Here is a 27,312-nt window from a genome sequence, read left to right as displayed (position 1 = left end):
GCTAGTGCTCCGGTATGGATAGGGCGGGCCGTAGAAGGAAGGGACTAGGGGTGTCTGTGAAGGTGTGTGTTGTGTAGATACCTTCTGCTGGTGCTGCTAGTGCTCCGGTATGGATAGGGCGGGCCGTAAAGGAAGGGACTAGCGGTGTCTGTGAAGGTGTGTGTTGTGTAGATACCTTCTGCTGGTGCTGCTAGTGCTCCCGGTATGGATAGGGCGGGCCGTAAAGGAAGGGACTAGGGGTGTCTGTGAAGGTGTGTGTTGTGTAGATACCTTCTGCTGGTGCTGCTAGTGCTCCGGTATGGATAGGGCGGGCCGTAAAGGAAGGGACTAGGGGTGTCTGTGAAGGTGTGTGTTGTGTAGATACCTTCTGCTGGTGCTGCTAGTGCTCCGGTATGGATAGGGCGGGCCGTAAAGGAAGGGACTAGGGGTGTCTGTGAAGGTGTGTGTTGTGTAGATACCTTCTGCTGGTGCTGCTAGTGCTCCGGTATGGATAGGGCGGGCCGTAAGGAAGGGACTAGGGGTGTCTGTGAAGGTGTGTGTTGTGTAGATACCTTCTGCTGGTGCTGCTAGTGCTCCGGTATGGATAGGGCGGGCCGTAAAGGAAGGGACTAGGGGTGTCTGTGAAGGTGTGTGTTGTGTAGATACCTTCTGCTGGTGCTGCTAGTGCTCCGGTATGGATAGGGCGGGCCGTAAAGGAAGGGACTAGGGGTGTCTGTGAAGGTGTGTGTTGTGTAGATACCTTCTGCTGGTGCTGCTGGTATTCCGGTATGGATAGGGCGGGCCGTAAAGGAAGGGACTAGGGGTGTCTGTGAAGGTGTGTGTTGTGTAGATACCTTCTGCTGGTGCTGCTAGTGCTCCGGTATGGATAGGGCGGGCCGTAAAGGAAGGGACTAGGGGTGTCTGTGAAGGTGTGTGTTGTGTAGATACCTTCTGCTGGTGCTGCTGGTGCTCCGGTATGGATAGGGCGGGCCGTAAAGGAAGGGACTAGGGGTGTCTGTGAAGGTGTGTGTTGTGTAGATACCTTCTGCTGGTGCTGCTAGTGCTCCGGTATGGATAGGGCGGGCCGTAAAGGAAGGGACTAGGGGTGTCTGTGAAGGTGTGTGTTGTGTAGATACCTTCTGCTGGTGCTGCTGGTGCTCCGGTATGGATAGGGCGGGCCGTAAAGGAAGGGACTAGGGGTGTCTGTGAAGGTGTGTGTTGTGTAGATACCTTCTGCTGGTGCTGCTAGTGCTCCGGTATGGATAGGGCGGGCCTTAAAGGAAGGGACTAGGGGTGTCTGTGAAGGTGTGTGTTGTGTAGATACCTTCTGCTGGTGCTGCTAGTGCTCCGGTATGGATAGGGCGGGCCGTAAAGGAAGGGACTAGGGGTGTCTGTGAAGGTGTGTGTTGTGTAGATACCTTCTGCTGGTGCTGCTAGTGCTCCGGTATGGATAGGGCGGGCCGTAAAGGAAGGGACTAGGGGTGTCTGTGAAGGTGTGTGTTGTGTAGATACCTTCTGCTGGTGCTGCTAGTGCTCCGGTATGGATAGGGCGGGCCGTAAAGGAAGGGACTAGGGGTGTCTGTGAAGGTGTGTGTTGTGTAGATACCTTCTGCTGGTGCTGCTAGTGCTCCGGTATGGATAGGGCGGGCCGTAAAGGAAGGGACTAGGGGTGTCTGTGAAGGTGTGTGTTGTGTAGATACCTTCTGCTGGTGCTGCTGGTGCTCCGGTATGGATAGGGCGGGCCGTAAAGGAAGGGACTAGGGGTGTCTGTGAAGGTGTGTGTTGTGTAGATACCTTCTGCTGGTGCTGCTGGTGCTCCGGTATGGATAGGGGCGGGCCGTAAAGGAAGGGACTAGGGGTGTCTGTGAAGGTGTGTGTTGTGTAGATACCTTCTGCTGGTGCTGCTGGTGCTCCGGTATGGATAGGGCGGGCCGTAAAGGAAGGGACTAGGGGTGTCTGTGAAGGTGTGTGTTGTGTAGATACCTTCTGCTGGTGCTGCTAGTGCTCCGGTATGGATAGGGCGGGCACGTAAAGGAAGGGACTAGCGGTGTCTGTGAAGGTGTGTGTTGTGTAGATACCTTCTGCTGGTGCTGCTAGTGCTCCGGTATGGATAGGGCGGGCCGTAAGGAAGGGACTAGGGGTGTCTGTGAAGGTGTGTGTTGTGTAGATACCTTCTGCTGGTGCTGCTAGTGCTCCGGTATGGATAGGGCGGGCCGTAAAGGAAGGGACTAGGGGTGTCTGTGAAGGTGTGTGTTGTGTAGATACCTTCTGCTGGTGCTGCTAGTGCTCCGGTATGGATAGGGCGGGCCGTAAAGGAAGGGACTAGGGGTGTCTGTGAAGGTGTGTGTTGTGTAGATACCTTCTGCTGGTGCTGCTAGTGCTCCGGTATGGATAGGGCGGGGCCGTAAAGGAAGGGACTAGGGGTGTCTGTGAAGGTGTGTGTTGTGTAGATACCTTCTGCTGGTGCTGCTAGTGCTCCGGTATGGATAGGGCGGGCCGTAAAGGAAGGGACTAGGGGTGTCTGTGAAGGTGTGTGTTGTGTAGATACCTTCTGCTGGTGCTGCTAGTGCTCCGGTATGGATAGGGCGGGCCGTAAAGGAAGGGACTAGGGGTGTCTGTGAACGTGTGTGTTGTGTAGATACCTTCTGCTGGTGCTGCTAGTGCTCCGGTATGGATAGGGCGGGCCGTAAAGGAAGGGACTAGGGGTGTCTGTGAAGGTGTGTGTTGTGTAGATACCTTCTGCTGGTGCTGCTAGTGCTCCGGTATGGATAGGGCGGGCCGTAAAGGAAGGGACTAGGGGTGTCTGTGAAGGTGTGTGTTGTGTAGATACCTTCTGCTGGTGCTGCTAGTGCTCCGGTATGGATAGGGCGGGGCCGTAAAGGAAGGGACTAGGGGTGTCTGTGAAGGTGTGTGTTGTGTAGATACCTTCTGCTGGTGCTGCTAGTGCTCCGGTATGGATAGGGCGGGCCGTAAAGGAAGGGACTAGGGGTGTCTGTGAAGGTGTGTGTTGTGTAGATACCTTCTGCTGGTGCTGCTAGTGCTCCGGTATGGATAGGGCGGGCCGTAAAGGAAGGGACTAGGGGTGTCTGTGAAGGTGTGTGTTGTGTAGATACCTTCTGCTGGTGCTGCTAGTGCTCCCGGTATGGATAGGGCGGGCCGTAAAGGAAGGGACTAGGGGTGTCTGTGAAGGTGTGTGTTGTGTAGATACCTTCTGCTGGTGCTGCTAGTGCTCCGGTATGGATAGGGCGGGCCGTAAAGGAAGGGACTAGGGGTGTCTGTGAAGGTGTGTGTTGTGTAGATACCTTCTGCTGGTGCTGCTAGTGCTCCGGTATGGATAGGGCGGGCCGTAAAGGAAGGGACTAGGGGTGTCTGTGAAGGTGTGTGTTGTGTAGATACCTTCTGCTGGTGCTGCTAGTGCTCCGGTATGGATAGGGTGGGCCGTAAAGGAAGGGACTAGGGGTGTCTGTGAAGGTGTGTGTTGTGTAGATACCTTCTGCTGGTGCTGCTAGTGCTCCGGTATGGATAGGGCGGGCCGTAAAGGAAGGGACTAGGGGTGTCTGTGAAGGTGTGTGTTGTGTAGATACCTTCTGCTGGTGCTGCTAGTGCTCCGGTATGGATAGGGCGGGCCGTAAAGGAAGGGACTAGGGGTGTCTGTGAAGGTGTGTGTTGTGTAGATACCTTCTGCTGGTGCTGCTGGTGCTCCATGAGCTGCTTCTGGAACTGCTCTAGGTTCTGCTGCTGCAGCTGCTCAGCCAGCTGGTGGAAGATGGAGTCAGACACCATGGGCCTGGAGGGAGACGTGGGAGAGTTCAGTTAACTTGTGTCCGTCACACAGGTAGTGGGGAGTGAAAGTGCATACAGAGAACCTGTGACATATTCCGCAGGGTCTCAGATTTGTAGATACAAAAAAAAACATGCTTACATCTGGGATGATTGCGAGTCCTTTTTGGAGTCTTCAGAGCGTTCTGAATCGTTTCCAAAGTCAAAATGACCCAACATTTTCTGCGACAAATGGAGAAAGACAATAATCTTTAAAATATAGATCTAAGAGTCACACGTAGTAGAGAATAGTTAACATCACACAAAACAATAAAAATTAGCATTATTTTTAAATTCCACTCCATTTCTGTGTCTGTGGACTTGATCCCTCACCTTGTTGAAGGAGGAGACCCTCTGGTCCAGCGGGTTGAGATGCATGGGGTTGGCTGAGGCGGCTGCAGTGAGCTGGGCCGTCAGTGCCTGCAGCTGGACCACCAGGCCTGCATCCAGCGCCTGCAGCAGAGACGGCTGGGGCTTCTGCTGCTGCATCTGCAGACTCTGCACCAGTTGCTGGAGCTGTTAACAAATAAAGACAGACACAGAGAATGACACACACAAAGTCTACAGCTGGTCATTTGGAAAGGAAAGTTTTGTAAACAAAGGAGCATCAGAAAGGTCCGAACACAGACTCAACAAGTGTACAAGTCAAAGAAAAAACATTAAAACATGCCAACAATCTTGAGGCAAAGAGACATTCAGTGTCATTCTCTGAGCTTAAAATTTGATGTTGAATTAAATTGACTGTCTGAGGACCAGGGATCTTCTATGTACTGACCTGTTGTCCCTGTGGACTCTGCAGGATCTGGGCCACAGCAGCTACAGTGTCAGTGTTGGAAAACTGAGACGCCCAGTCAGGCAGACTGGACACGATGTTTGCTGGAGTGGCCGGGGTCGCTGGGGTACCTGGACACAAACACACACAGAAAGTCCATCATGAGAAATCAATATGAATAATACAACAAACATCTACAATTGAAGTTGATTAGAGAGCAATGCCTGGGTCACAAAAAAGGCCTCAGAACATTGAATTAGTTCAGGAGAGAGGACTGTATTTTGCCACCAGGTGTCAGTATAGAGCTGTGTGTGTGTGCATGCTATATGTTGAGTGACTGACCAGGCGTAGCATTGTTGACCGGAGCATCCCTGCTGGTCATGACGGGGGTGACACTGGGAGGGGGCAGTCCTGCAGCCATGTCCAGCAGCGGCTGGATGATGTCACTCTTGAAGACGGCGTTCTTCTGCCACAGGTTGAGGACTCTGACAATCTTACTCTGGAACACAAAGGAAAGAAAAATAAGCTCTAGATGAGATCATAGACTGACACACAACCAACCAATCAAAACAAGACCACTGCAGCGAATGAGTCACAGCCTAAAGTTGATGCTGTATACACTACAAATGTGACGTTTTAAAATAGCATATTCATTGATTTCTTTCCCCACTGACACTGAATAATTCGTTTTTTGTTTTTCAAACAATGCTACAGATCAGATCTATCACTAACAATACAGCAGATATGTGTAGTCAGAGGTAGAAGAGAAGGTGAAAGCTAGAACAGTGTTTCTGAATAGAGAAACCAGAGAGCTGTCTCTGTTCCCACTGTGACCCACCTTGTCATCTGAGGGGCAGCGGTAGAGGTACTGGAAGGTTCCGATGATGTTTTTGCTGAAGCGTGGGGCGAACACATCCTTGTCCTGGCCAAACTGGTGCCGTGACTGCCGCACGATGGAGTCCATGACATACAGGCCTGGGACCTTGTACTCTGGCTTGCACTGGATTGCACAAAACAAGGGGAGCGTTTAGCATCTCTGTGGTGATGTGCAAATGATTGGCAAACAATATCAATACATGATTTGCGTAGTACATATTTGTATTCTACTTGACTCAGTTTTGGACTGGTGAAACCGAAAGAAACTCACTTTCTGAACGAACTTCTCCACACTCTGGACAACATGTTTGTAGTACTGAAAGAGAAGAAACACAAGAACAGACGTTGTGATACCCTACCAAAACTACAACCACTGCATCCCTGGAGACAAAGACCTGAAACTGGTCAAAGACTGCGGTTATAGCATTATCAACAGCAGAATCTGTGAAACCAAGAGCAATTACATCATGTCAAGTGACACAAACAAATGCACATAACACAGAAGTATCCACATTAGAGCTGCTTTACTCCATAATTTGAATAATCAAGCAATTAGTAAAATACTTCAGGATAAAACTAACTCCATCACAAAAACAAAACAATTGATGGGGAATTAAATTCATTTAATGTTTTCCCTTTCTAACGATGATATAAATAGGCTTATGTTTGGATGTCTCAGCCTAGCTATTTCTCGCTCTTTAAAAGTCAAAACACCAGAGAACCCAATAACTGAGTCACAATATGCAAACAGAAATCAAGTTGTCCAATGACCACAGCTCGAAAAATAGAGGCTATACATTCATTGGCATTGACTCAATGCAATATGCACTGTTCCAAAGTTCATTCATTTGCATTCAAGCCATGTTCTCAGCTGCCTTCCGCCAGATTATGGCCTCACAACCACAGACCACGTGTAACCACGCCAGCCCAGGACCTCCAATCCAGCTTCTTCACCTGTGGGATCGTCTCAGACCAGCCACCCGGAGTATTTCTGTCTGTAATAGAGCCCTTTTCTGGGGATAAACTCATTTTGATTGGCTGGGCCAGGCTCTCAAGTGGGTGGGCTTATGCCCACCCATGGCTGCGTCCCTGCCCAGTCATATGAAATCCATAGATTTGTGCCAAATTTATTTATTTCAATTGACTGATTTCCTTATATGAACTGTAACTCAGTAAAATGTTTGAAATTGTTGCGCTTATATTTTTGTTCAGTATAGTTCAGACTACAGTTTATTACTGTAAGACAAAATGACTTCAACAGGTTGCCTATACTTTGAGAAACATGTATAACAGTGTGGGCACTTTGGATGCACAAAGGAGCTATACAAAGTGCCAAGGAACTATTACTTGGATACCTTGTCCTGCTTGTTGTTCTTAGTTAGAGCTAGTAGGTTTATACTGCACTGTGAGATCATCTCCAAGACTGTGACAGCAAATACGCATCTCAGTAATCTGCGCACATTCCACAACCAAGTTTACATCCATTCCCAGGGTCAAGGCAGAGCTGCTAGACACATCATATTACAAATCAAATCAAATCAAATCTTATTGGCCACATGCGCCGAATACAACAGGTGCAGACATTACAGTGAAATGCTTACTTACAGCCCTTAACCAACAGTGCATTTATTTTTAACAAAAAAGTAAAAATAAAACAACAACAAAAAAAGTGTTGAGAAAAAAAGAGCAGAAGTAAAATAAAATAACAGTAGGGAGGCTATATATACAGGGGGGTACCGGTGCAAAGTCAATGTGCGGGGGCACCGGCTAGTTGAGGTAGTTTAAGTAATATGTACATGTGGGTAGAGTTAAAGTGACTATGCATAAATAATTAACAGAGTAGCTGCAGCGTAAAAGGATGGGGTGGGGGGGCAGTGCAAATAGTCCGGGTAGCCATGATTAGCTGTTCAGGAGTCTTATGGCTTGGGGGTAGAAGCTGTTGAGAAGTCTTTTGGACCTAGACTTGGCACTCTGGTACCGCTTGCCGTGCTGTAGCAGAGAGAACAGTCTATGACTAGGGTGGCTGGAGTCTTTACAATAGTTTGGACTAATATTTGGTTGGTTGGTTTCACTTGCAAACAGACATGGAGGCACACATATTTTAAAAAGACATGGAACATCAAAGAAAAGAAAAAAAGTGTCTCACCGAAGCCAATACATTAAATGCATAAGAATAGAGAGTGGAATTCCCAACAGGGTAGCCATGTAGAATAGCTAGGCTACATTGAGGGAGGGTTTTGAATGGGACAAAATGCAAGCATTGCAAACTTGAGACGAACACTGCTCACAGCTGCTAAATAACAATTCAGCTATATGATTGAGGAATGCTGTTAAACTACCATCTCCATAGGCCATTAAAACTTTTAAATAACTGGAAACCAATGAAGCAGATAACATGTAGGCTGGATGAGCTCATAGCTCCGTCTGAAACTGGTTCAGTGTCAGTGAGCCTGAAGGGCAGATAGCTACAATCACCCCAGCAACACAACATACAGTGAGAAAGCTATGAAGAGGAGTTAGTACATTCTTCAAAACATAGCCCAAATTCGCACAGAATGTGTTTTTCCAGTTTAAGCCGTAATGATTTCTAAGGAATGTAAAAAATTACATTTGTTTTGGTCAATCCTGCCAATGTTTCTTGTACTTGGGTTTCTAAACTTAAATGTTTCAAAACTTTGACACATGTAATGCAATGCAACACAGTAGAGCTGGGATTTGCCAGGGACCTCACGATACAATATTATCACGATAATTAGGTGCCGATACCATATGCATTGCGATTCTCACAATTGTATATGTATTGCGATTCGATGTTCCCAACATATTGCTCACCATGTCAGCAGAGGGACAAGAGAGAGCCATGAGAAAACGAGTTTTGATCCCTATTTAAAAAGATGGAGAACAAGCTATGCAGAGTTTTGGCGCAGGTACAGCCAACTAGCGCAAAAGTAATATTGAGATAATGTCAAAACGATACATCTCGTTAAAAATAATATCCCAATATGTAACCGTATCGATTTATTCCCCCATCACAGTAAGGCTGCGTTTACATGGCCAGCCCAATTCTGATATTTTTTTCACTAATTGGTCTTTTGAGCAATCGGATCAGCTCTGAAAAAGATCTGATGTGAAAAAATCTGATGTCATTGGTCAAAAGACCCCATATACTTAGCCTAGGCTATCATTATCATGATCTAGGAATAAATCACATTCTCAAATGGCTGAACACCAACTTAAAATTCACACAATTCAAATGTTTTCAAAACATCTTCCACTAAAATCAATGCATGGTTTATGCAAAGGTTCGACTTCTGTGTGCATTAAGTTTGGAAAAGCTAGGCCTTATCTTTCCATTACGTTGGAAATCTGGACCAAAAAACAGGGCAAACTGTGTTACATTTAGTAATTGTAACCCCTTTAGAATTTCCCCACAATATCTGTGGTGAACGTATTTATATTTCAGACTGACTTTTCTTAATTTCTTATTTTTTTTGATTATTTGTGTATTAGTTTGTACTGTTAGACACACTGCACAGAGCTAGAAACATAAGCATTTCACAGCACCTGCTTTAACATCTGCTAATCTGTGTACGCAACAAATAAACTTGGATTTGATTCGGCCCAATTAGGCTACAGTCACAAACTGCAGCCTAATTGGTAAAAAGGAAAATAGTGGTGGGAGTGAAGGAGAACACAGGGTGGAACACAATCTTGCTTTCAATGCATTTTTAAGATGATAGGATATTAGGTCTACTACTGTGCAAATTACTGACTGCTAATGTGCAGACATGCCTACATTGTCTAGCATGCAATTCAATGTAAGCAAAGTTGTGAATAAAACAATACCAATACAATCGAACAGGGGCTCACTTCATTGATGCAATGGTAGGCTATGTTGATATCAGTCAACTCTGAAGGTGTTATTGATGCTCATGTATTTGTTGAGTGCGCCATGTTGGGTGCAAAAAAGCTCTGTAGCAACAAGGCCTACAATCGAGTAAAAATATTGATAAGAATGTTATGGTCATGGAATTTGGTGCAACATGACACTATTTTTCCACTCTCTGTAGGCCTGTGTATGATTCTGGCTGGAGTGACACATTTACATTTTAGTCATTTAGCAGACGCTCTTATCCAGAGCGACTTACAGTTAGTGAGTGCATACATTTTTCATACTGGCCCCCGTGGGAATCGAACCCACAACCCTGGCGTTGCAAGCGCCATGCTCTACCAACTGAGCTACAGGAGGCCTAAGTGACACCCCCAAGTTAAGACCCAGGCTAGGGGAGAGATCTTGTGTCAAATGTCATGATGACATTTATTCAAGTTCATCAGACTTCAATCTTGGTAGACTTTCATTTTTGAAGACATGAGCAAGACAGGGTTGACTTATTTCAACATAAATGTACACTACCATTCAAAAGTTTGGGGTCACTTAGAAATGTCCTTGACGCCTCTTCACTGTTGACGTTGAGACTGGTATTTTGCGGGTACTATTTAATGAAGCTGCCAGTTGAGGACCTGTGAGGCGCCTGTTTCTCAAACTAGACACTAATGTATTTGTCCTCTTGCTCAGCTGTGCACCGGGGCCTCCCACTCCTCTTTTTATTCTGGTTAGAGCCAGTTTGCGCTGTTCTGTGAAGGGAGTAGTACACAGCGTTGTACGAGATCTTCAGTTTCTTGGTAATTTCTCGCATGAAATAGCCTTCATTTCTCAGACCAAGAATAGACTGACGAGTTTCAGAAGAAAGTTCTTTGTTTCTGGCCATTTTGAGCCTGTAATCAAACCCTCAATTGCTGATGCTCCAGATACTCAACTAGTATCAAGAAGGCCAGTTTTATTGCTTCTTTAATCAGCATAACAGTTTTCAACTGTGCTAACATAATTGCAAAAGGCTTTTCTAATGATCAATTAGCCTTTTAAAATGATAAACTTGGATTAGCAAACACAACGTGCCATTGGAACACAGGACTGATGGTTGCTGAGAATGGGCCTCTGTACGCCTATGTAGATATTCCATTTTAAAAAATCAGCCATTTCCAGCTACAATAGCCATTTACAACATTAACAATGTCTACACTGTATTTCCGATCAATTTGATGTTATTTTAATGGACAAAGAAAGTGCTTTTCTTTCGAAAACAAGGACATTTCTAAGTGACCCCAAACTTCTGAACGGTAGTGTATGTCATTAACCAAATGAAACCCACTAATGGAGAGTATTACTGTGTTCTTCACAACTGACATATTATGCAGAGCAGAAATATAATACAATTATATCTAAGCACGATGTGCTGGAAGTAATGTTTTTCAAATAAAACAAAATAGAGCCTATGCTATATGTAAACAACATTCAGACAATGCAGCTGGTCAAGCCAAAGGGATAAGGACACACAGGATGAGGTTTCACGGCGGTCACATGGGGTCTACTGTGGTACGTGGTACGGACGTATCAATCTGCCAACCCATTCACATTAGCCCAAGTTTACCTTGTTCAATCTTGTTCACTCTCAAACTAAATACCATGACCACTTTCTCATTAGCTGTGAATGTTGTTTGAAATGTCCGATACATCATCATTTGGCTGTTATCGTTAAACCTACTGCATACCCCTTAGAAATATTCATTTTCATGTGCAGGGTATGCCATTACATTCATTAAGTCAGACTGGTAGCATACAGAGCCTTCAGAAAATATTCATACCCCTTGACTTATTCTACACTTTGTTGTGTTACAGCCTGAATTCAAAACGGATTAAATTAAAAAACAATCCACAATACCCCATAATGACAAAGTGAAAACATGTTTTTAGAAATGTTTGCAAATGTATTGAAAATTAAATACAGAAATATCTCATTTACATAACTATTCACACCCTTGAGTCAATACTTTGTAGAAGCACCTTTGGCAGCGATTACAACTGTGAGTCTTTCTGGGTAAGTCTCTAAGAACTTTCCACACCTGGATTGTGCAACATTTGCCCATTATTATTTTTGAAATTCTTCAAGCTCTGTCAAATTGGTTGTTGATCATTGCTAGACAACCATTTTCAGAACTTGCCATAGATTTTCAAGTAGATTTAAGTGTAGTCCTGTGTAGCTCAGTTGGTAGAGCATGGCGCTTGCAACGCCAGGGTTGTGGGTTCGATTCCCACGGGGGACCAGTATGAAAATGTATGCACTCTAACTGTAAGTCGCTCTGGATAAGAGCGTCTGCTAAATGACTAAAAATAATATTACAAATAAAAAATAAATACAACTAAATTATATATATATTTAAAAAATTTAAACTGTAACTCGCCAACTCAGGAACATTCACTGTCTTCTTGGTTAGCAACTCCAGTGTATATTTGGCCTTTGGAAAGGTGAATTCATCTCCCAGTGTCTAGTGGAAAGCAGACTGAACCAGGTTTGCCTCTAGGATTTTGCCTGTTCTTAGCTCCATTAAATTACTTTTTTTATCCTAAAAAACTCCCCAGTCCTTAACAATTACAAGCATTCCCATAAAATGGAGCCACCCCTATGCTCCAAAATATGGAGCATGGTACTCAGTAATGTGTTGTATTGGATTTGCACTCAGAAAAGCCTCAATTCGTCGGGGCATGGACTCTACAAGGTGTCGAAAACGTTCCACAGGGATGCTGGCCCATGTTGACTCCAATGCTTCCCACAGTTATATCAAGTTGGCTGGATGTCCTTTGGGTGGTTCGTGATACACACAATAAACTGTTCAGTGTGAAAAACCCAGCAGCGTTGCAGTTCTTGACACAAATTGATGCGCCTGGCACCTACTACCATACCCTGTTCAAAGGCACCTAAATATTTTTCTTGCCCGTTCACCCTCTGAATGGCTCACATACACAATATATGTCTCAATTGTCTCAAGGCTTAAAAATAATTATTTAACCTGTCTCCTCCCCTTCATCTACACTGATTGAAGTAGATTTAACAAGTGACATCAACAAGGGACCATAGCTTTCACCTGGATTCACCTGGTCAGTCTATGTCATGGAAAGAGCAGGTGTTCTTACTGTTTTGTATACTTAGTGTATTATTGCGTGCATGTAACCGTACTCACTGGTTGGTTCCTGTACATTTAGAATGGGTTAAGAAGGAGCAGGCCTCTCATACAGGTTTCATGTTCAAGGTTTGACATTAAAGTAGATACTAGCTATAATAGGACACTAAATATACCTCAAGCACGTGGAGAAGTGCCAAGTGAAAAAGAATCACCTCACTCTACACTGTATTTAGCTGCAATTGGTAAGCAGAAAATGGTATACTCAAGATGCTTCTCGCTGCAAGGGTTTGTGTGTGTTTACGTGCTAGAGAGCGAGCGGGCTGAGCGCAGCCCTGTATTGAAAGACAGCCTGCTCAAACGCAATGTGTCATTAATTTGATAACAGTGAATGAAAACTGCCGAAGTCATGAATGATAAAAAACTGTAATTGTGAAAAGAACTGGCTGATCAAGGAGTGGCTCAAGCTCAAATTGTAACACAATAAGTAGGGCTGTGATGATTATGGAATTTGGGGTAATGATTAATTGTCATGCAAATGGCCACGGTTATTGTCATAATTGTCATTTTTGTTGAAAAATGTTTTGAGCTTGTAATGTTCTTTAAAAATGTCCTACGACATACCTAATAAATATAACACAGCTTTGATGATACCCGTCTCAAAAACTAATGGTTTTGACCGCTGGCAACTTTAGGAAATTAAGGTTTTCTTCCAAACCCTGCCGTTCTGCTAGTAAAATGATTACCACAAACTTTACTCACTTTATGTAAAAATAAGAAAAACTGCTATAGGGTAAACTATATCTACTTGAAAATAAAGTACAACCCCCCCCCCCTCCTAAAACAACTATTATATGTTTTAGTTCACGGTTATTGCCCATAATTGTCAATTACATGATTATGCGATAATTGTGCCAGCCCTAACAATAAGCTACATTTCATTTACACTTTCTCCATCAACTTTCAATTCCAGTCAAAATATCTAGTTTCAGTGTTCTCTATATCTTTCCCATTGCATCAGCTCTCAAACATGTACAATCTTCCAGAACATATAACTTGATATCCAATTCACTAGGCCTATATCCATACCTTTCATTGGCTGGCAAATCATTTTCATATATTCGATGCCAACAAAGCATTCCATGGCAGCACCTGCCAGTATAGTACAGTATCAACAGCATTACATGGCAGCACCTGCCAGTATAGTACAGTATCAACAGCATTCCATGGCAGCACCTGCCAGTATAGTACAGTATCAACAGCATTCCATGGCAGCACCTGCCAGTATAGTACAGTATCAACAGCATTACATGGCAGCACCTGCCAGTATAGTACAGTATCAACAGCATTACATGGCAGCACCTGCCAGTATAGTACAGTATCAACAGCATTCCATAGTAATTCTACAGTCATAGTAGCATCAGCTCCGCATACAAATACTGCTTGATTCCTGGATACCTACACAATGCCAAAACCAACACATAGCCTACTAGCAACCCTTACCGCTGCTCACATGACAGGCTGTTACTAGGGGGTGATACTTGTCTCTGAGCTACAGTAACTGTCTTCTTCTCCTGAGGGGTTATATTTAGGCTGCGTGAAGCAGGCAGTATTTCCACTAGGAATTTTTCCAGCAGTGGTGGCAAGGGCAGCGGAGGGGGGTTGCACATTGCTACTATTGTTAGCTAGCTGTTCCCATAGACTTCAAGTCATTGAGCCAACAACAATCCATTTAAAAGCGCGTCTCGGCAAAAATATATACACTGAACAAAAATATAAAAGAAAACATATAAAGTGTTGGTCCCATGTTTCATGAGCTGAAATAAAAGATGCCAGAAATGTTCCATATGCACAAAAAGCTAATTTCTCTCAAATATTGTGCAAATGTTTACATCCCTGTTAGTGAGCATTTCTCCTTTGTCAAGATAATCCATCCACCTGACCGGTGTGGCATATCAAGAAGCTGACTAAACAGCATGATCATTAAAACAGGTGCACCTTGTGCTGGGGACAGTAAACGGCCACTAAAATGTGCAGTTTTATCCCACAACACAATGCCACAAATGTCTCATGTTTTGAGGCAGCGTGCAATTGGCATGCTGACTGCAGGAATGTCCACCAGAGCTTTTGCAAAGAATTGAATGTTCATTTCTGAATGTTCAAGCCGCCTCCAACGTTGTTTTAGAGAATTTAGCAGTACGTCCAACTGGCCTCACAACCCAGACCATGTGTATGGCGTCGTGTGGGTGAGCGGTTTGCTGATGTCAACGTTGTGAACAGAGTGCCCCATGGTGGAGGTGGGGCAGACATAAGCTACGGACAACAAACACAATTGCCTTTTATCGTTGGTAATTTGAATGCACAAAAATACCGTAACGAGATGCTGAGGCCCATTGTGAGGCCCATTTTTTTCTTAAGGTATTTGTGACCAACAGATGCATATCTGAATTCCCAGTCATGTGAAATCCATAGATTAGGACCTAATGAATTTATTTAAATTGACTGATTTCCTGGTATGTACTGTAACTCAGTAAAATCAATGTAATTGTTGCATGTTGTGTTTATATTTTTGTTCAGTATATATATATATATATATTATTTTTTAAATCATATTTATTTCAGTGGTGGCAACAGCTAAATGAATCTAGGGGAACCACTGGCAGGGATATGGGGGATAATATTGCCTAGTCTTGCCTAGAGCAGTATATTCCTAAATAATTGCGTAATGTCTAAAGTCATGGTCTTGTCCATGAATTAAACATCTTATGCTGAACAATTGGAGGGCATCATCCTCATCGGGTGGTATAAACCAACCTCCAGCAATAACAAAGCAGACAGATGTTCCCCAGCCATTACTGTGGCACAGGTGTTATAAAACACCTGTCTGCTGAAAAGTTGTGGAAAAAAGATGTGACTGACTTTCTCATTGGTGGTACTGGGCCAATAGCAAACACTATGAATAAAGATAGCACACAGCATATGCTCCTCCTAAATGTTTCAATTTACCTGGCTGCTAAATAGGCTCGGGCGGTATACTGTATACAGCATATACTGGGGTATTTGGAAATAGCCACAGGATTGTGTTTCAATACCGTTTAAATTATTTATTTTACGTTTTATAATACATTGGAATATTTATTGCTACTTTTTAAGTAAATACCTGCAGTCAACTTGTGCAATATGTTAGGAGATAAAGCAGATCGCATTCTTCATTTCAAGTCACATTATTTTACATTAAGAAGCTTACTGGTAGTCTCCAGTCACGTTTATTTACAAGCACACAACAATGAGAGACCGGAGTCACTCACTGTTGTGCAGCACGCGCCAGGTGATCTAGTTATAGTATAGAATTCACAATTAAATGTTTGCCGGCTAGATATCATAACTATTAAGTGAACTGTCTAAAATGTGCTAAATGCTTTGCAGTTGTGCATTTGGTTTACTAACTTAGTAGCCTTGCCATCTAATATTTGTTTGTAGCAAACAGTGAGTAGCATTTTGAGTTCCTTGTATACCTTTACGAGCTGGAATATCTGTCCTACAAATAGTTTATGTCAGAGACAGTATAAAATGTTTGCATGCATTTGTTAGCATTTAGATAGAATTCGCTATGGGATTTTACATGTACTTATTAGTATTGCTAACCTTGGGAGTGAAAATAGCACCCCCTTGTGTTCAGTGCTGGTATTAACGAATATCCATGGATCGCACAAGGTCGGTATGAAGGTCTGACAATCTGGATACCGCCCAAGCCTAGTGCTGAAGCTAAATTCTACTATGGTGTAGGTCAGTGTTTCTTCTGCGTTCATTTAAGTATGGCGCTGCGCCAGAGCAGAATCATTGCCGCCACACCAAAATAAACATCCTATTTCTACCAAACATAGTTTCAAGAAAGTTCTGTAAAGCACATTCGCTTTTCTTGGTAAATAGATAATCTGTCTGGGTTCAACACAGTTCTGAATGTTATTTAGCTCTGTGAGCTGTGGCAGGCAGCCTGCAACTCAAGAAACACAGCGCGCCAGTGACCAGTCCTAGTGACCAGTGCTCGATACAGAAGCTCTGTGACGCGAAACACTATTAACTTGAATCACCTGAGTGAGAAACTGCAAGAAAGGTACGTTAGCTTGTTTGTTTGACTAATGTTAGCTAGCCAACTAGTTAACTACATAAGCAAGCTATAACTTAAAAACTCTACTAACATCATTTAGATCTATAATATTGCTGCCACAATTGTAACGGCAATTAGCTATTTAATATCCACAAGTATGTTGATGATAGAAACATGATTAACTAACGTTACTAGTCTAGCAAGTTAGCTTGCTAGTTCGTTTGGAACTGTATCAAGAGCAAGCAAGATAGCTACATTTATCTGTCTTCGATTTTATTTTATTTTTCTCAGATGAGTTTATTGAAATATTTCCAGCCACAGCAGCGAAAGAGAAAGGGGGAGCAGGGACAAGTGTGTCAAGTAACGTTAACTTAGCTAGCTAACGTCAAATCAGCCTGAATTAAATGAAACTTTCTTTAGTTAGCTAACTTTTTAAAAGCTTAAGCTTTCGTTATAACAAGTGTATGGCTTACTTTACTAGACAGAGAAGAGGCAGAAACCAGGGAGTGGGGTAGGGATGCATGAGGGACAGAATGGAGCAGAGGAGAGAGCCAGGAGGGGAGATGGAAGGAGAAAAGGAGAAAGGGGAGCAGAGAGAAGGAGAAGAAAGTGGGGTAGATAAAAGGAGGGGAGGAGGAGAGAGGAGCAAGGCCAAGTGCACACCACCGGCAATCCGGATGGGGCCCAAAGTGGCTTAAAATTGATAGACTGAAGCCATGGCTATATAATATGCCACATGGTTAGTCACATTTCCTTTAAATTAGGCTAAGGGCTAAAAATGTTTGTGCATATTTAGTCTGTACTAGTCTACAGCATTATGTGTAGTGTGCACCAGTCACCAGTAACTCCACTAAACTACACTCTACATCCCGTCTAGGAATGTTCTGCCGCCTGTGCCGTCAACATAGGCAGGCTGCTAAGAGGGGTGTGTCAAAACGCCCTTTTATTGAAATAGGGGCCCAGATTCATCGGCTGGACTATATTAACCGGCACCCAGGGACAGAGCACCACATGGAAAGTGTGAGGGCTCATGCAATGCTGGCAAAAGGTAAAGATTGTTCTATTGGATCCTTCCATTTCTCAAAATGTCTTCTAATGTAAAAGATGTCTCAGATTGTGCACTAACCATGGCTCAATAATAACGCATTATGCCTGTTACTGTTCACAGGCTCCTCAGTCATGGTTGCATTCTAGCCAACCACAGTGCTTGAGCACGAGGCCGTCATTGTTTTTTTTATGTCTGTACTGTCTAACAAAGCCGGAGCAGGCCCATCACACAAACTTCCCAGAACTGCTGGACCTTGTTGAATTGCTGGGTTGTGACTATTTCACAAAGCTCAATGTAAATGAGTGCTCCACAATTCTGTTTTTGTTCACATTTTCTCCACTTGATATTTAAATGTCACCAGACTTATTTCAAATAGTTCTCATTTACTTGAAGATTGGCAAGAACACAAACTACAGGCCACATATAAAGAACACAAACTACAGGCCACACATAAAGAACACAAACTACAGGCCACACATAAAGAACACAAACTACAGGCCACACATAAAGAACACAAACTACAGGCCACACATAAAGAACACAAACTACAGGCCACACATAAAGAACACAAACTACAGGCCACACATAAAGAACACAAACTACAGGCCACACATAAAGAACACAAACTACAGGCCACACATAAAGAACACAAACTACAGGCCACACATAATAGTGGACGAAATGTTGAAGATTGTGGAGGAGCCTATCCTCCAGGCCATCCAGACATCAGTAGCCATTGGCCTGGAGGCTGATGAAACTACATGTGGCAGCTGGATTTACATGTCACGTATTATTTCAATAAGTTACTAAATTATTTTTAATAGTGGTATTCTATAGTCACACTGCATCCATGAGTAATAATGACATTGTGTATGGATTTTTGTATATTTTCCAGATACATGGACAAAGAGGGACACCTTTACAACCAGTTCCTGGACCTGGTGTCAGTCCCTGATGGCAAGGCAGACACCATCGTTGCCGCCATCAAGGAGGTGCTGCAGATCAAAAAGATACCAACAGAGAGATTGTACGGCCTGGGCACTGATGGGGCTGCAGTGATGACTGGTATGGACACAACACAAAGTCTTAGAATGATTTTTTTTTGTATGTCTTGTGATACAAATTATTTTCCTCATCTTCAAACAGGACAACATAGTGGTGTGGCAAAACAGCTAAAGGATGCCTTCCAATGGATGGGGTCTGTGGCTTGTGCTGCCCCCTGCCTTGCTCTGGCCTGTAAGGATGCATCAGCTAAGGTCCCTTATATGGACACTTTCAAGGAGCACCTGCAGCAGCTCCATAGTTACTTTGCCAAAAGCAGTAACAAGTCTTGAAAGTTGCTTCAGCGACCCTGGGCCTTCAGTACTTAAAAGTGAAGGTGAGATTATGCATCACATTTCTTCACTTGGCTACTCTGGTCTCATCTTGTTTACCTACTGCATCTACACTCAAAATAAATATATTTTGCAGGAAGTAAAGGATGTTCGCTGGCTGTTCCAGCACCTGGCTGTGGCTAATCTTCAGCGAAACCTTGGCGCAGTGTTGGCTGCGGAGGTGGACAGGTGCCCAACTGCTAAGGGCCTCTAAGCTTTCTGTGCCACGTACAGGTAGGCCTACATGTATTATAGATTATAGTGGACTCCAAAATAAATCATGTACTATGTTGCTATTACTGCTTTCAGTCTCTAAAACTCTATTTAAGTGGTCTACAATGTGGCTTTTAAAACCTGTTTTGTATTGCCAATTGATGTATCATTGTGGCGTGACAAACTTTTCTAACTCAACAGATTTGTGGCAGCACTTTACCTGCAGGCGGACGTGCTGCCTCCGCTGACGCGGCTTTCAAACGTATTCCAAAAGGAGGATGTAAACTTCCTGGCCATAAAAGAGCAGGTACATTCTTTTCTATCTTCATGTTCAAACGTGTGCAAATGTCTCCGTTTAACAGAGTCACAGGACAGCACTACTCAATGAAATATTTAACAACTACTGACCCTTCATTATCATAACTTCAAGCAAAACAACACTTGTGTTGTAGGTCCCTGTGACAATGGCATCACTCCTCACCATAAAGAACTCTGGTGATTCCCAGCCCTCGGGGTCATTTCTGGGCCAACTCCATCCAATGGGTCTGGGCGCATTCAACATCAAGGAGGAGGAGAGGGAGAGTGAGAGGCCAAGTGGAGAAGACCAAGACCAGGAAGCAGTTCTGGGCTCGGGTCAAAGAGGAGGTAAAAACATTTGTTTTCAAATGCTGTGATGAAACCAATGTTACATCATGTGTGTTGGATAAACTAAAACAAAACAGCTATTAATCACTTTTTTTCTGTTTTGTGCTGTAATTAGGTCATGGATCCATATCTTGTTGGCCTACAGGACAGCCTAGACCGGAGGTTCCAACACCTGGAGATTCTGGGGGCCTTCAGTGTGTTGGGCCCTCAGGCTGCGTTCTCTAGTGAGAGGATGAACACCTTTAACCTGACCCTCCTCTCCAGGCAGTTAATGCAAGCACCAGAGGCTGCTGTGCTGCAAGAGTGGCCCTCTTACAAGCAACATGTGCTAGTTGGAGCATTCAAAGTATGGCATGAGTGTGACAATCTTTTGAAGAGAACATTTTAGGCCAGTGTTGCCCAACCCTTTTTACTGTTGAACTACCACTCTGTTGGCTCTTCTTTAATGTTGTACATCTTTTATAGTTTTTCATGTATTTCAGGGGTTGGACCAGCTGACGGCAATGACAAAGTTTGATGAGTGGGGGCAGCTCTACCCCTGCCTTAGCCAGCTGGCAGCAATCGCACTGACTATACCAGTGTCTTCCGTTAATTGTGAGAGGGACTTCTCTGCAATGAAACGAGTAAGAACATTTAAATGTGAAAGTAGATCCTCTTTGTCCCTCTCCCTTCTCTTATTATTATCTCTGTTATTGCAGGTTAAAACAGACTTGAGGAACAGACTGCAGGGAGAGCATCTAGCCAACCTGCATGCAGCTCTCCATCAACCCCCCCATCAAGGAGCTCAATTACAGGAAAGAGTTGGAAATCTTTTTCCAAAAGCCCAGAAGAATAAAGTGCTCTGACAAAGGCTGTAAGCTCTGTCAGAACTAGGTTTTTGTTAGAACCTGGAAAGAGATTTCCAACGCCCTCCTTTTGTGATGAACATTAATTAGTGGGCTCTAATTCATGTTCAGTCAAATGTTCCTGTTTATTTTGTCAAGATAAACTTTTTATTTCAGAAAGGTCTCTGTTGTGTTTCTTTAGATAGCTGCAGCACTCAACCTTAAATTGCATCCTGTATACTATAATCATTTTATCAATACGTTATTGAACTCTTTTCTGGGGGTGGAAATGATGTTTTAGATGGTTTATTTGAGTTTTTTCCTTTTAAAATGTAACCAGAACCAAGCTTTTCTCTTTGGGGGGGACGGGGGGACGACACACTAACTTTTCCCACACAGCTAAAACATTTTCCAGAGGAAACACTGGTGTAGGTTATATGAAAGCACTTGGGAGCAGCAAATGCTGTGCTTTCTTTCTTTATTCATGCGCCAGATAAGAGGCTTATTCAGCAACATTTTTTAGTAACAAAGTAATGAAGAGTATGAATGGCTACATACAGACTGCAAAAAACCGAAGCAGCCTGAAATGGCTGTGTTGTGTGGAGAGTTCTTATTGAGGGAACTTGACATGACTCATCTGCTGCTCATGCTGTAGTTATTGATTATAGATTTAATACAACTATTATGAAGCGGACTAACTTGAGACTTGATAGCTAAACAATTGCTGAACTAATATTCTGCAGCATCACCCCAATTAAGAAGAGACCCAAATACACGTCAAATAAATTAACTGACATGTAAGGTTCTTCTCTCAATGCTGTATTCCAATCAAATTCTCCTGCTTATCTTTCGGCCTGAGTAGACGGTTTCAAGTTCTTCAAAATTGCTAAGACTAAACAAACTGACCCAGACTCCCAAGCAAAGAGGCGGCCTCCGCATACTGTAATCATTGTTGCTGTATTCTAGTTTAAATATATGTACAATAATTTTGTAGGCTACATGTTTCAAGGGTTCAGAGATATTTAGGTCACTTTTAACCCACATTACTCTCAATATTGGCTAATACAACTTCAGCTGTAGGGTATTGGTTAGTAAGTATAGGCTCTGACAGTAGCTCATGAGTTTAATCTAGCCTACATCAAAACAAGATGTTATATCTGCATCTGAGACATCAAATATCCTGCCCAAACGTATTGTGTGACTGAACATACAACTAATTACAACTTCCATTCAACACGCCAGGCTTTGGGAATAATATAAAAATTCCCTCGTGTTTCATTTCCAACATTTACCCATATCAACAGCTGGGTGTTTACTGAGGAAACCGATGTTGAGCATTCTTTAAAGGCAGAGGAGGCTGGTGGGAAGAGCTATATGACGACGGGCTCATTGTAATGGCTGGAAGGGAATAAATGAAACAGAGTCAAACGTGGTTTCCATATGTTTGATATATCAAACTGGCCCTCCTGTAGCTCAGTTGGTAGAGCATGGAGCTTGCAACGCCAGGGTTGTGGGTTCGATTCCCACGGGGGGCCAGTATGAAAAATGTATGCACTCACTACCTGTAAGTCGCTCTGGATAAGAGCGTCTGCTAAAATGACTAAAATGTAAATATCATTCCATATATTCCATTCCAGCCATTACAATGAGCCCGTCCTGCTATAGCTGCTCCCACCAGCCTCCTCTGGTTGAAAGGCTGAAATGTCTGCACAATGCTAGCAAAAAGGATCTTTTGTTAGTGCAGTGTGCAGGAAAAGGGCTGTGAATTGCCAGGGACCTCTAGATATGATATTAAAACGATACGACGGTGGCGATACAATATGTATTGCGATTCTATATGTAACAGCGACTCGATACTTTGATTTTATTGCGATTTAATGTTCCAAACATATTGCTCACTATATGTATGCTGTAGAGGGACAAGAGAAAGCCATACGAAAATGTTTTCATCATTCATGGAAATAAAAGCGCTGAAAACAAATTGGCTATGAAGGTAAAATAGTTTTGGTGCAGGTACAGCCAACTAGTGCAATATATTGAAATATTGTCAAAGCGATACGATATATAGTCAAAAAGTATATTCCAATTTGTAACTAGGGCTGGCACAATTACCGAATAACTGACAGTTATGGATGAAGACTTTATTTTTACGAACAGCTGACTGAAGACTGGATGGCTGGTTGAGTTGAAACTAGCAAACGACTCTTTGATGCTATACGATGCACTAACATTTATTGCATAAACACATTCATTTTCCATTCTAAATTACAATCTGCTGCTGATGGAGCTCCTGAGCTGGGCCTCTCTGAGCTGGGCCTCTCTGAACTGGATCTGTCTGAGCTGGGCCTCTCTGAACTGGGCCTCTCTGAACTGGGCCTCTCTGAGCTGGGCCTCTCTGAGCTGGGCCTCTCTGAGCTGGGCCTCTCTGAACTGGATCTGTCTGAGCTGGGCCTCTCTGAACTGGATCTGTCTGAGCTGGGCCTCTCTGAGCTGGATCTGTCTGAGCTGACTGTGTGTCTGTGTAAATGATGTATAAGTCTATGGTGTATGTAGGCACCTGAACTGAGCCATAAGGGAAACGTGGCATCTACAACCCCACTATCAGAAAGGGGGTGGCAATGTTTGCTTTGGTGGGGTCCCGCAGACAGATGCACTCATATCTTAAACATTTGAACCGGGACTGAATCTCCTGGGATTTGAGCCGGAGGTCTCCTGAGTCCTGACAACAGACTACTTTTCCTGAACACCAGTGGTGTAGTGCTATTTTTTTTTTTAGCTGCGGGTGCGCCTCAAAAAATAATTATGTCAGAATTTCTCAAAGTTTATACAGACAGATGTAGCCTATTGAATATTTCTATAGAACACGCATAAAATGCATCCTCCAATTGCAATGTCTGCCTATGCTCACCCATATTGTCAAGAAAATGTCATATTTTTAATACCCTCAAACATCAAGGCATACCAAATTTCAAAATAGGCCATTATCATTGTCAATCATAAATGACAATTCTTCACATTTTACCGGTGAAATGTCCAGACTGCGTCTGCATGCGAATCATTTGATCTCAAGCAGTTTCATGGGAATATGCATTTAGATTTCCTTGAATTACTGTTTTGTGAGCGAATTACAGCAGATGGTGTTAATAAACTATTCGCCTTTCTTGTATTTTGTTTTAATCAAAACATGTAACAAGCCTAGTGGCGGGCTCTGCTGAGTTTTTGCCGCATGAGAAAAGAAATGCGACTATTCAGCTTCAGCTCCTAAAATCTCACTAGAAATGAAGTGTTTTTGGTGTAACAGTAACGTTAGGCCTACTATGCTATTATATTCAGTTCTGTTATGTAAAACACTAATTCATCATTATGTGATCTTGCGGGACATTGATTCAGCTTAAAAAAAGTATAATTCTTAAATATTTTTACCAGCTCTGTGTATTCTCAATTTGAAAAAAGTGAGGGAGAGCCGCTCCCCTGCACTCCGGCAGCACTACATCCCTGCTGAACATCAAGCCATGCCAGCCTCTGACAACTTCAAAACTACAAACCACATATCATTACTCATGGAGTACTAACAACATGTTTAATCTGTCAGTGATAAAACTTCACCTTCATCTGCAGTATTGTCCTGATGCCAACGGTGACCACCACCATTCTGCAATGCATGGTGTCAAATAGCTACTTTGCATTAGTAACAAGATACCCTTCTTAATCCACCTTGGCCTAATAGACTCTTAAGAAGGGTGGGAACAGTAACTGGGCAGTTTAATTCAAAACACCCGCATAACATCAATTAGCCTACACTATGGACAGAACACTGATGGACAACTTTTCAAGTTCAAACAACTTAAAAAGAGCCGAAACAGCTCGGTCTACTCAACTCTGTCCTACCTCAGTCAGAACTGAACCATGTATGAAAGCCAGAGAAAATAGAAAGTATTGCTGGGGTAGAGAGCAGGGACTTGAGGAGCCAAGAGCGCCCCAGCTCTCTCTATGAGGGAGACATTTGAGTCTCATTGGTTTGGCTTCTTCCATGTTCCTTGTTTGAAACAGCCCATCTCCTACCTAAGCTGGTTAGGGGTTCCCTTATCTCTGTTACTCTCTCCACCCCATCCTCCTGCTTCACTTTCAGTGCTTTGGGGGAGCTGCGAGAGCTGCTGAGGGAAGGGGAAACAGGAGTTATTCAGAGGCAACACCAACACCAACATCACACTAATTCGTACAGATTCAGAAACACACAAAAAATAAACATTGATTGACCATCCTCAAGTGGTTAGCAAGGCACCTTATCGTGGTACATCTTATTTTGTTATCTGTTGTAAAGAGGTAAAGGGGAAGGAGAGATTTGCAAGAGGTACAGCGAAAGACATTGGAAAGAGGTACATTATTTTAGCGATAAGATGTCTTTGTAAGACTGGTCTATGACTTGCAAGTCGAAGATTCACTGCTACCCAGGAAATGATTGATTAGGATACATACAGATTACGAATATTAAGTAGTTTGGTTCAAGGTTTCAGCCAGCAGTGATTTACTAGCACTGTGAAAGTATGGGAGCTCTTAGGAAGAGTACATCCTTCTTAGATTGAAGTAAATACAAAAAATTAAGCATATTTTGTGTTGGACTACATTTCCAAAGTTGATGCTATGTTTATCATTTTATATGAATCTCCCTTTTCTCCTCTGTCTCCTGTATTTTCATTGCCTACACCGTGTTTGTTTTTGGTAGAATTTTGAAAAATGCTCTGCAGTAGATGAAGTCCCACAAAGCGAAAAGCTACTCCTACTATCTACCATACCATGAAAAACCCAGGAGAGCCTGTCAACAGGTTGTCTCTCCATTCAGAGAGCGACACACCTCCTGTGGTGTCTGGGTTCACATCACAGGCACTAACTACACAGATGACTTATCAAAGTATGGCTGGGCGGGAGCTGGCAACACAATCTACCATCAAAGGATATGAGAGTGTATGAAATGTCTAATCAAAGAGAAGCAGCTTATCTACATCAATCTGCATGTCAAGCTAAAATCTGCTTACACTAGTGTTTCCACCCATTTCTAGTCATCAGCACTGTCATACCAGTATGGAAAGGAAACAAAAGAGTACCATAAAATGTGGAGGCATGAGATCTAACAGAAATAAGGTTGTGATTTAGGCCTATTAAAGCGTTCACCAGTTCACCCGTCCTGGTGTTTTATTCATGCTCGTTAACTCAGACAGCATAAGTACAGTTGAAGTCGGAAATTTACATACACCTTAGCCAAATACATTTAAACTCAATTTTTCACAATTCCTGACATTTAATCCTAGTAGAAATTCCCTGTTTTAGGTCAGTTAGGATCACCACTTTATTTTAAGAATATTAAATGTCAGAATAATAGTAGAGAGAATGATTTATTTCAGCTTTTATTTCTTTCGTCACATTCCCAGTGGGTCAGCAGTTTACATACACTCAATTAGTATTTCGCAGCATTGCCTTTAAATTGTTTAACTTGGGTCAAATGTTTTGGGTAGCCTTCCACAAGCTTCCCACATTAAGTTGGGTGAATTTTGGCCCATTCCTCCTGACAGAGCTGGTGTAACTGAGTCAGGTTTGTAGGCCTCCTTCCTCGCACACGCCTTTTCAGTTCTGCCCACACATTTTCTATAGGATTGAGGTCAGGGCTTTGTGATGGCCACTCCAATACCTTGACTTTGTTGTCCTTAAGCCATTTTGCCACAACTTTGGAAGTATGCTTGGGGTCATTGTCCATTTGGAAGACCCATTTGCGACCAAGCTTTAACTTCCTGACTGATGTCTTGAGATGTTGCTTCAATATATCCACATAATTTTCCTTCCTCATGATGCCATCTATTTTGTGAAGTGCACCAGTCCCTCCTGCAGCAAAGCACCCCCACAGCATGATGCTGCCACCCCCGTGCTTCATGGTTGGGATGGTGTTCTTTGGCTTGCAAGTCCCCCTTTTTCCTCCAAACATAAAGATGGTCATTATGGCCAAACAGTTCTATTTTTGTTTCATCAGACCAGAGGACATTTCTCCAAAAAGTATGACCTTTGTCCCCATGTGCAGTTGCAAACCGTTGTCTGCCTTTTTTATGGCGGATTTGGAGCAGTGGCTTCTTCCTTACTGAGCAGCCTTTCAGGTTATGTTGATATAGGACTCGTTTTACTGTGGATATAGATACTTTTGTACCCGTTTCCTCCAGCATCTTCACAAGGGGTCCTTTGCTGTTGTTCTGGGATTGATTTGCACTTTTCAAAGTACGTTCATCTCTAGGAGACAGAACGCATCTCCTTCCTGAGCGATATGACGGCTGCGTGGTCCCATGGTGTTTATACTTGCGTACTATTGTTTGTACAGATGAACGTGGTACATTCAGGCGTTTGGAAATTGCTCCCAAGGATGAACCAGACTTGTGGAGGTCTACAATTCTTTTTCTGAGGTCTTGGCTGATTTCTTTTGATTTTCCCATGATATCAAGCAAAGAGGCAATGAGTTTGAAGGTAGGCCTTGAAATACATCCACATGTGCACCTCCAATTAACTCAAATTATGTCAATTAGCTTCTAAAGCCATGACATCATTTTTCTGGAATTTTCCAAACTGTTTAAAGGCACAGTCAACTTAGTGTATGTAAAATT

The 27,312-nt window shown here is 43.1% G+C and overlaps 1 protein-coding gene and 1 non-coding gene across 4 annotated transcripts in view; both read right to left on the bottom strand.

Annotated features, from left to right (window-relative positions):
* The window catches only part of LOC121539162 (SR-related and CTD-associated factor 8), a 52,081-nt gene that overhangs the window by 16,779 nt on the left and 7,990 nt on the right, over nucleotides 1-27,312 (bottom strand). Inside the window, exons 2-9 of one of the 3 annotated variants that reach the window (XM_041847461.2) lie at nucleotides 24,737-24,828; nucleotides 5,718-5,762; nucleotides 5,409-5,570; nucleotides 4,913-5,069; nucleotides 4,574-4,701; nucleotides 4,132-4,314; nucleotides 3,902-3,981; nucleotides 3,658-3,766 (exon numbers count right to left, since the gene is read on the bottom strand). In XM_041847461.2, the coding sequence (XP_041703395.2) occupies nucleotides 3,658-3,766; nucleotides 3,902-3,981; nucleotides 4,132-4,314; nucleotides 4,574-4,701; nucleotides 4,913-5,069; nucleotides 5,409-5,534 (783 nt within the window). In that variant the 5' untranslated portion in view covers nucleotides 5,535-5,570; nucleotides 5,718-5,762; nucleotides 24,737-24,828. The remainder of the gene's footprint in view (nucleotides 1-3,657; nucleotides 3,767-3,901; nucleotides 3,982-4,131; nucleotides 4,315-4,573; nucleotides 4,702-4,912; nucleotides 5,070-5,408; nucleotides 5,571-5,717; nucleotides 5,763-24,736; nucleotides 24,829-27,312) is intronic. The other 2 variants (XM_041847462.2, XM_041847460.2) reach the window with 2 other exon arrangements.
* Nucleotides 9,623-9,697, bottom strand: trnaa-ugc. Its single transcript has one exon. It is a non-coding gene; the product is annotated as a tRNA-Ala (tRNA).

Source organism: Coregonus clupeaformis, chromosome 25 (assembly GCF_020615455.1).
Source record: "Coregonus clupeaformis isolate EN_2021a chromosome 25, ASM2061545v1, whole genome shotgun sequence".
Classification (NCBI taxonomy): Eukaryota; Metazoa; Chordata; class Actinopteri; order Salmoniformes; family Salmonidae; genus Coregonus; species Coregonus clupeaformis.
Note: the sequence above shows the minus strand (reverse complement) of the source record. Positions and strands in the feature narration are given on the sequence as shown.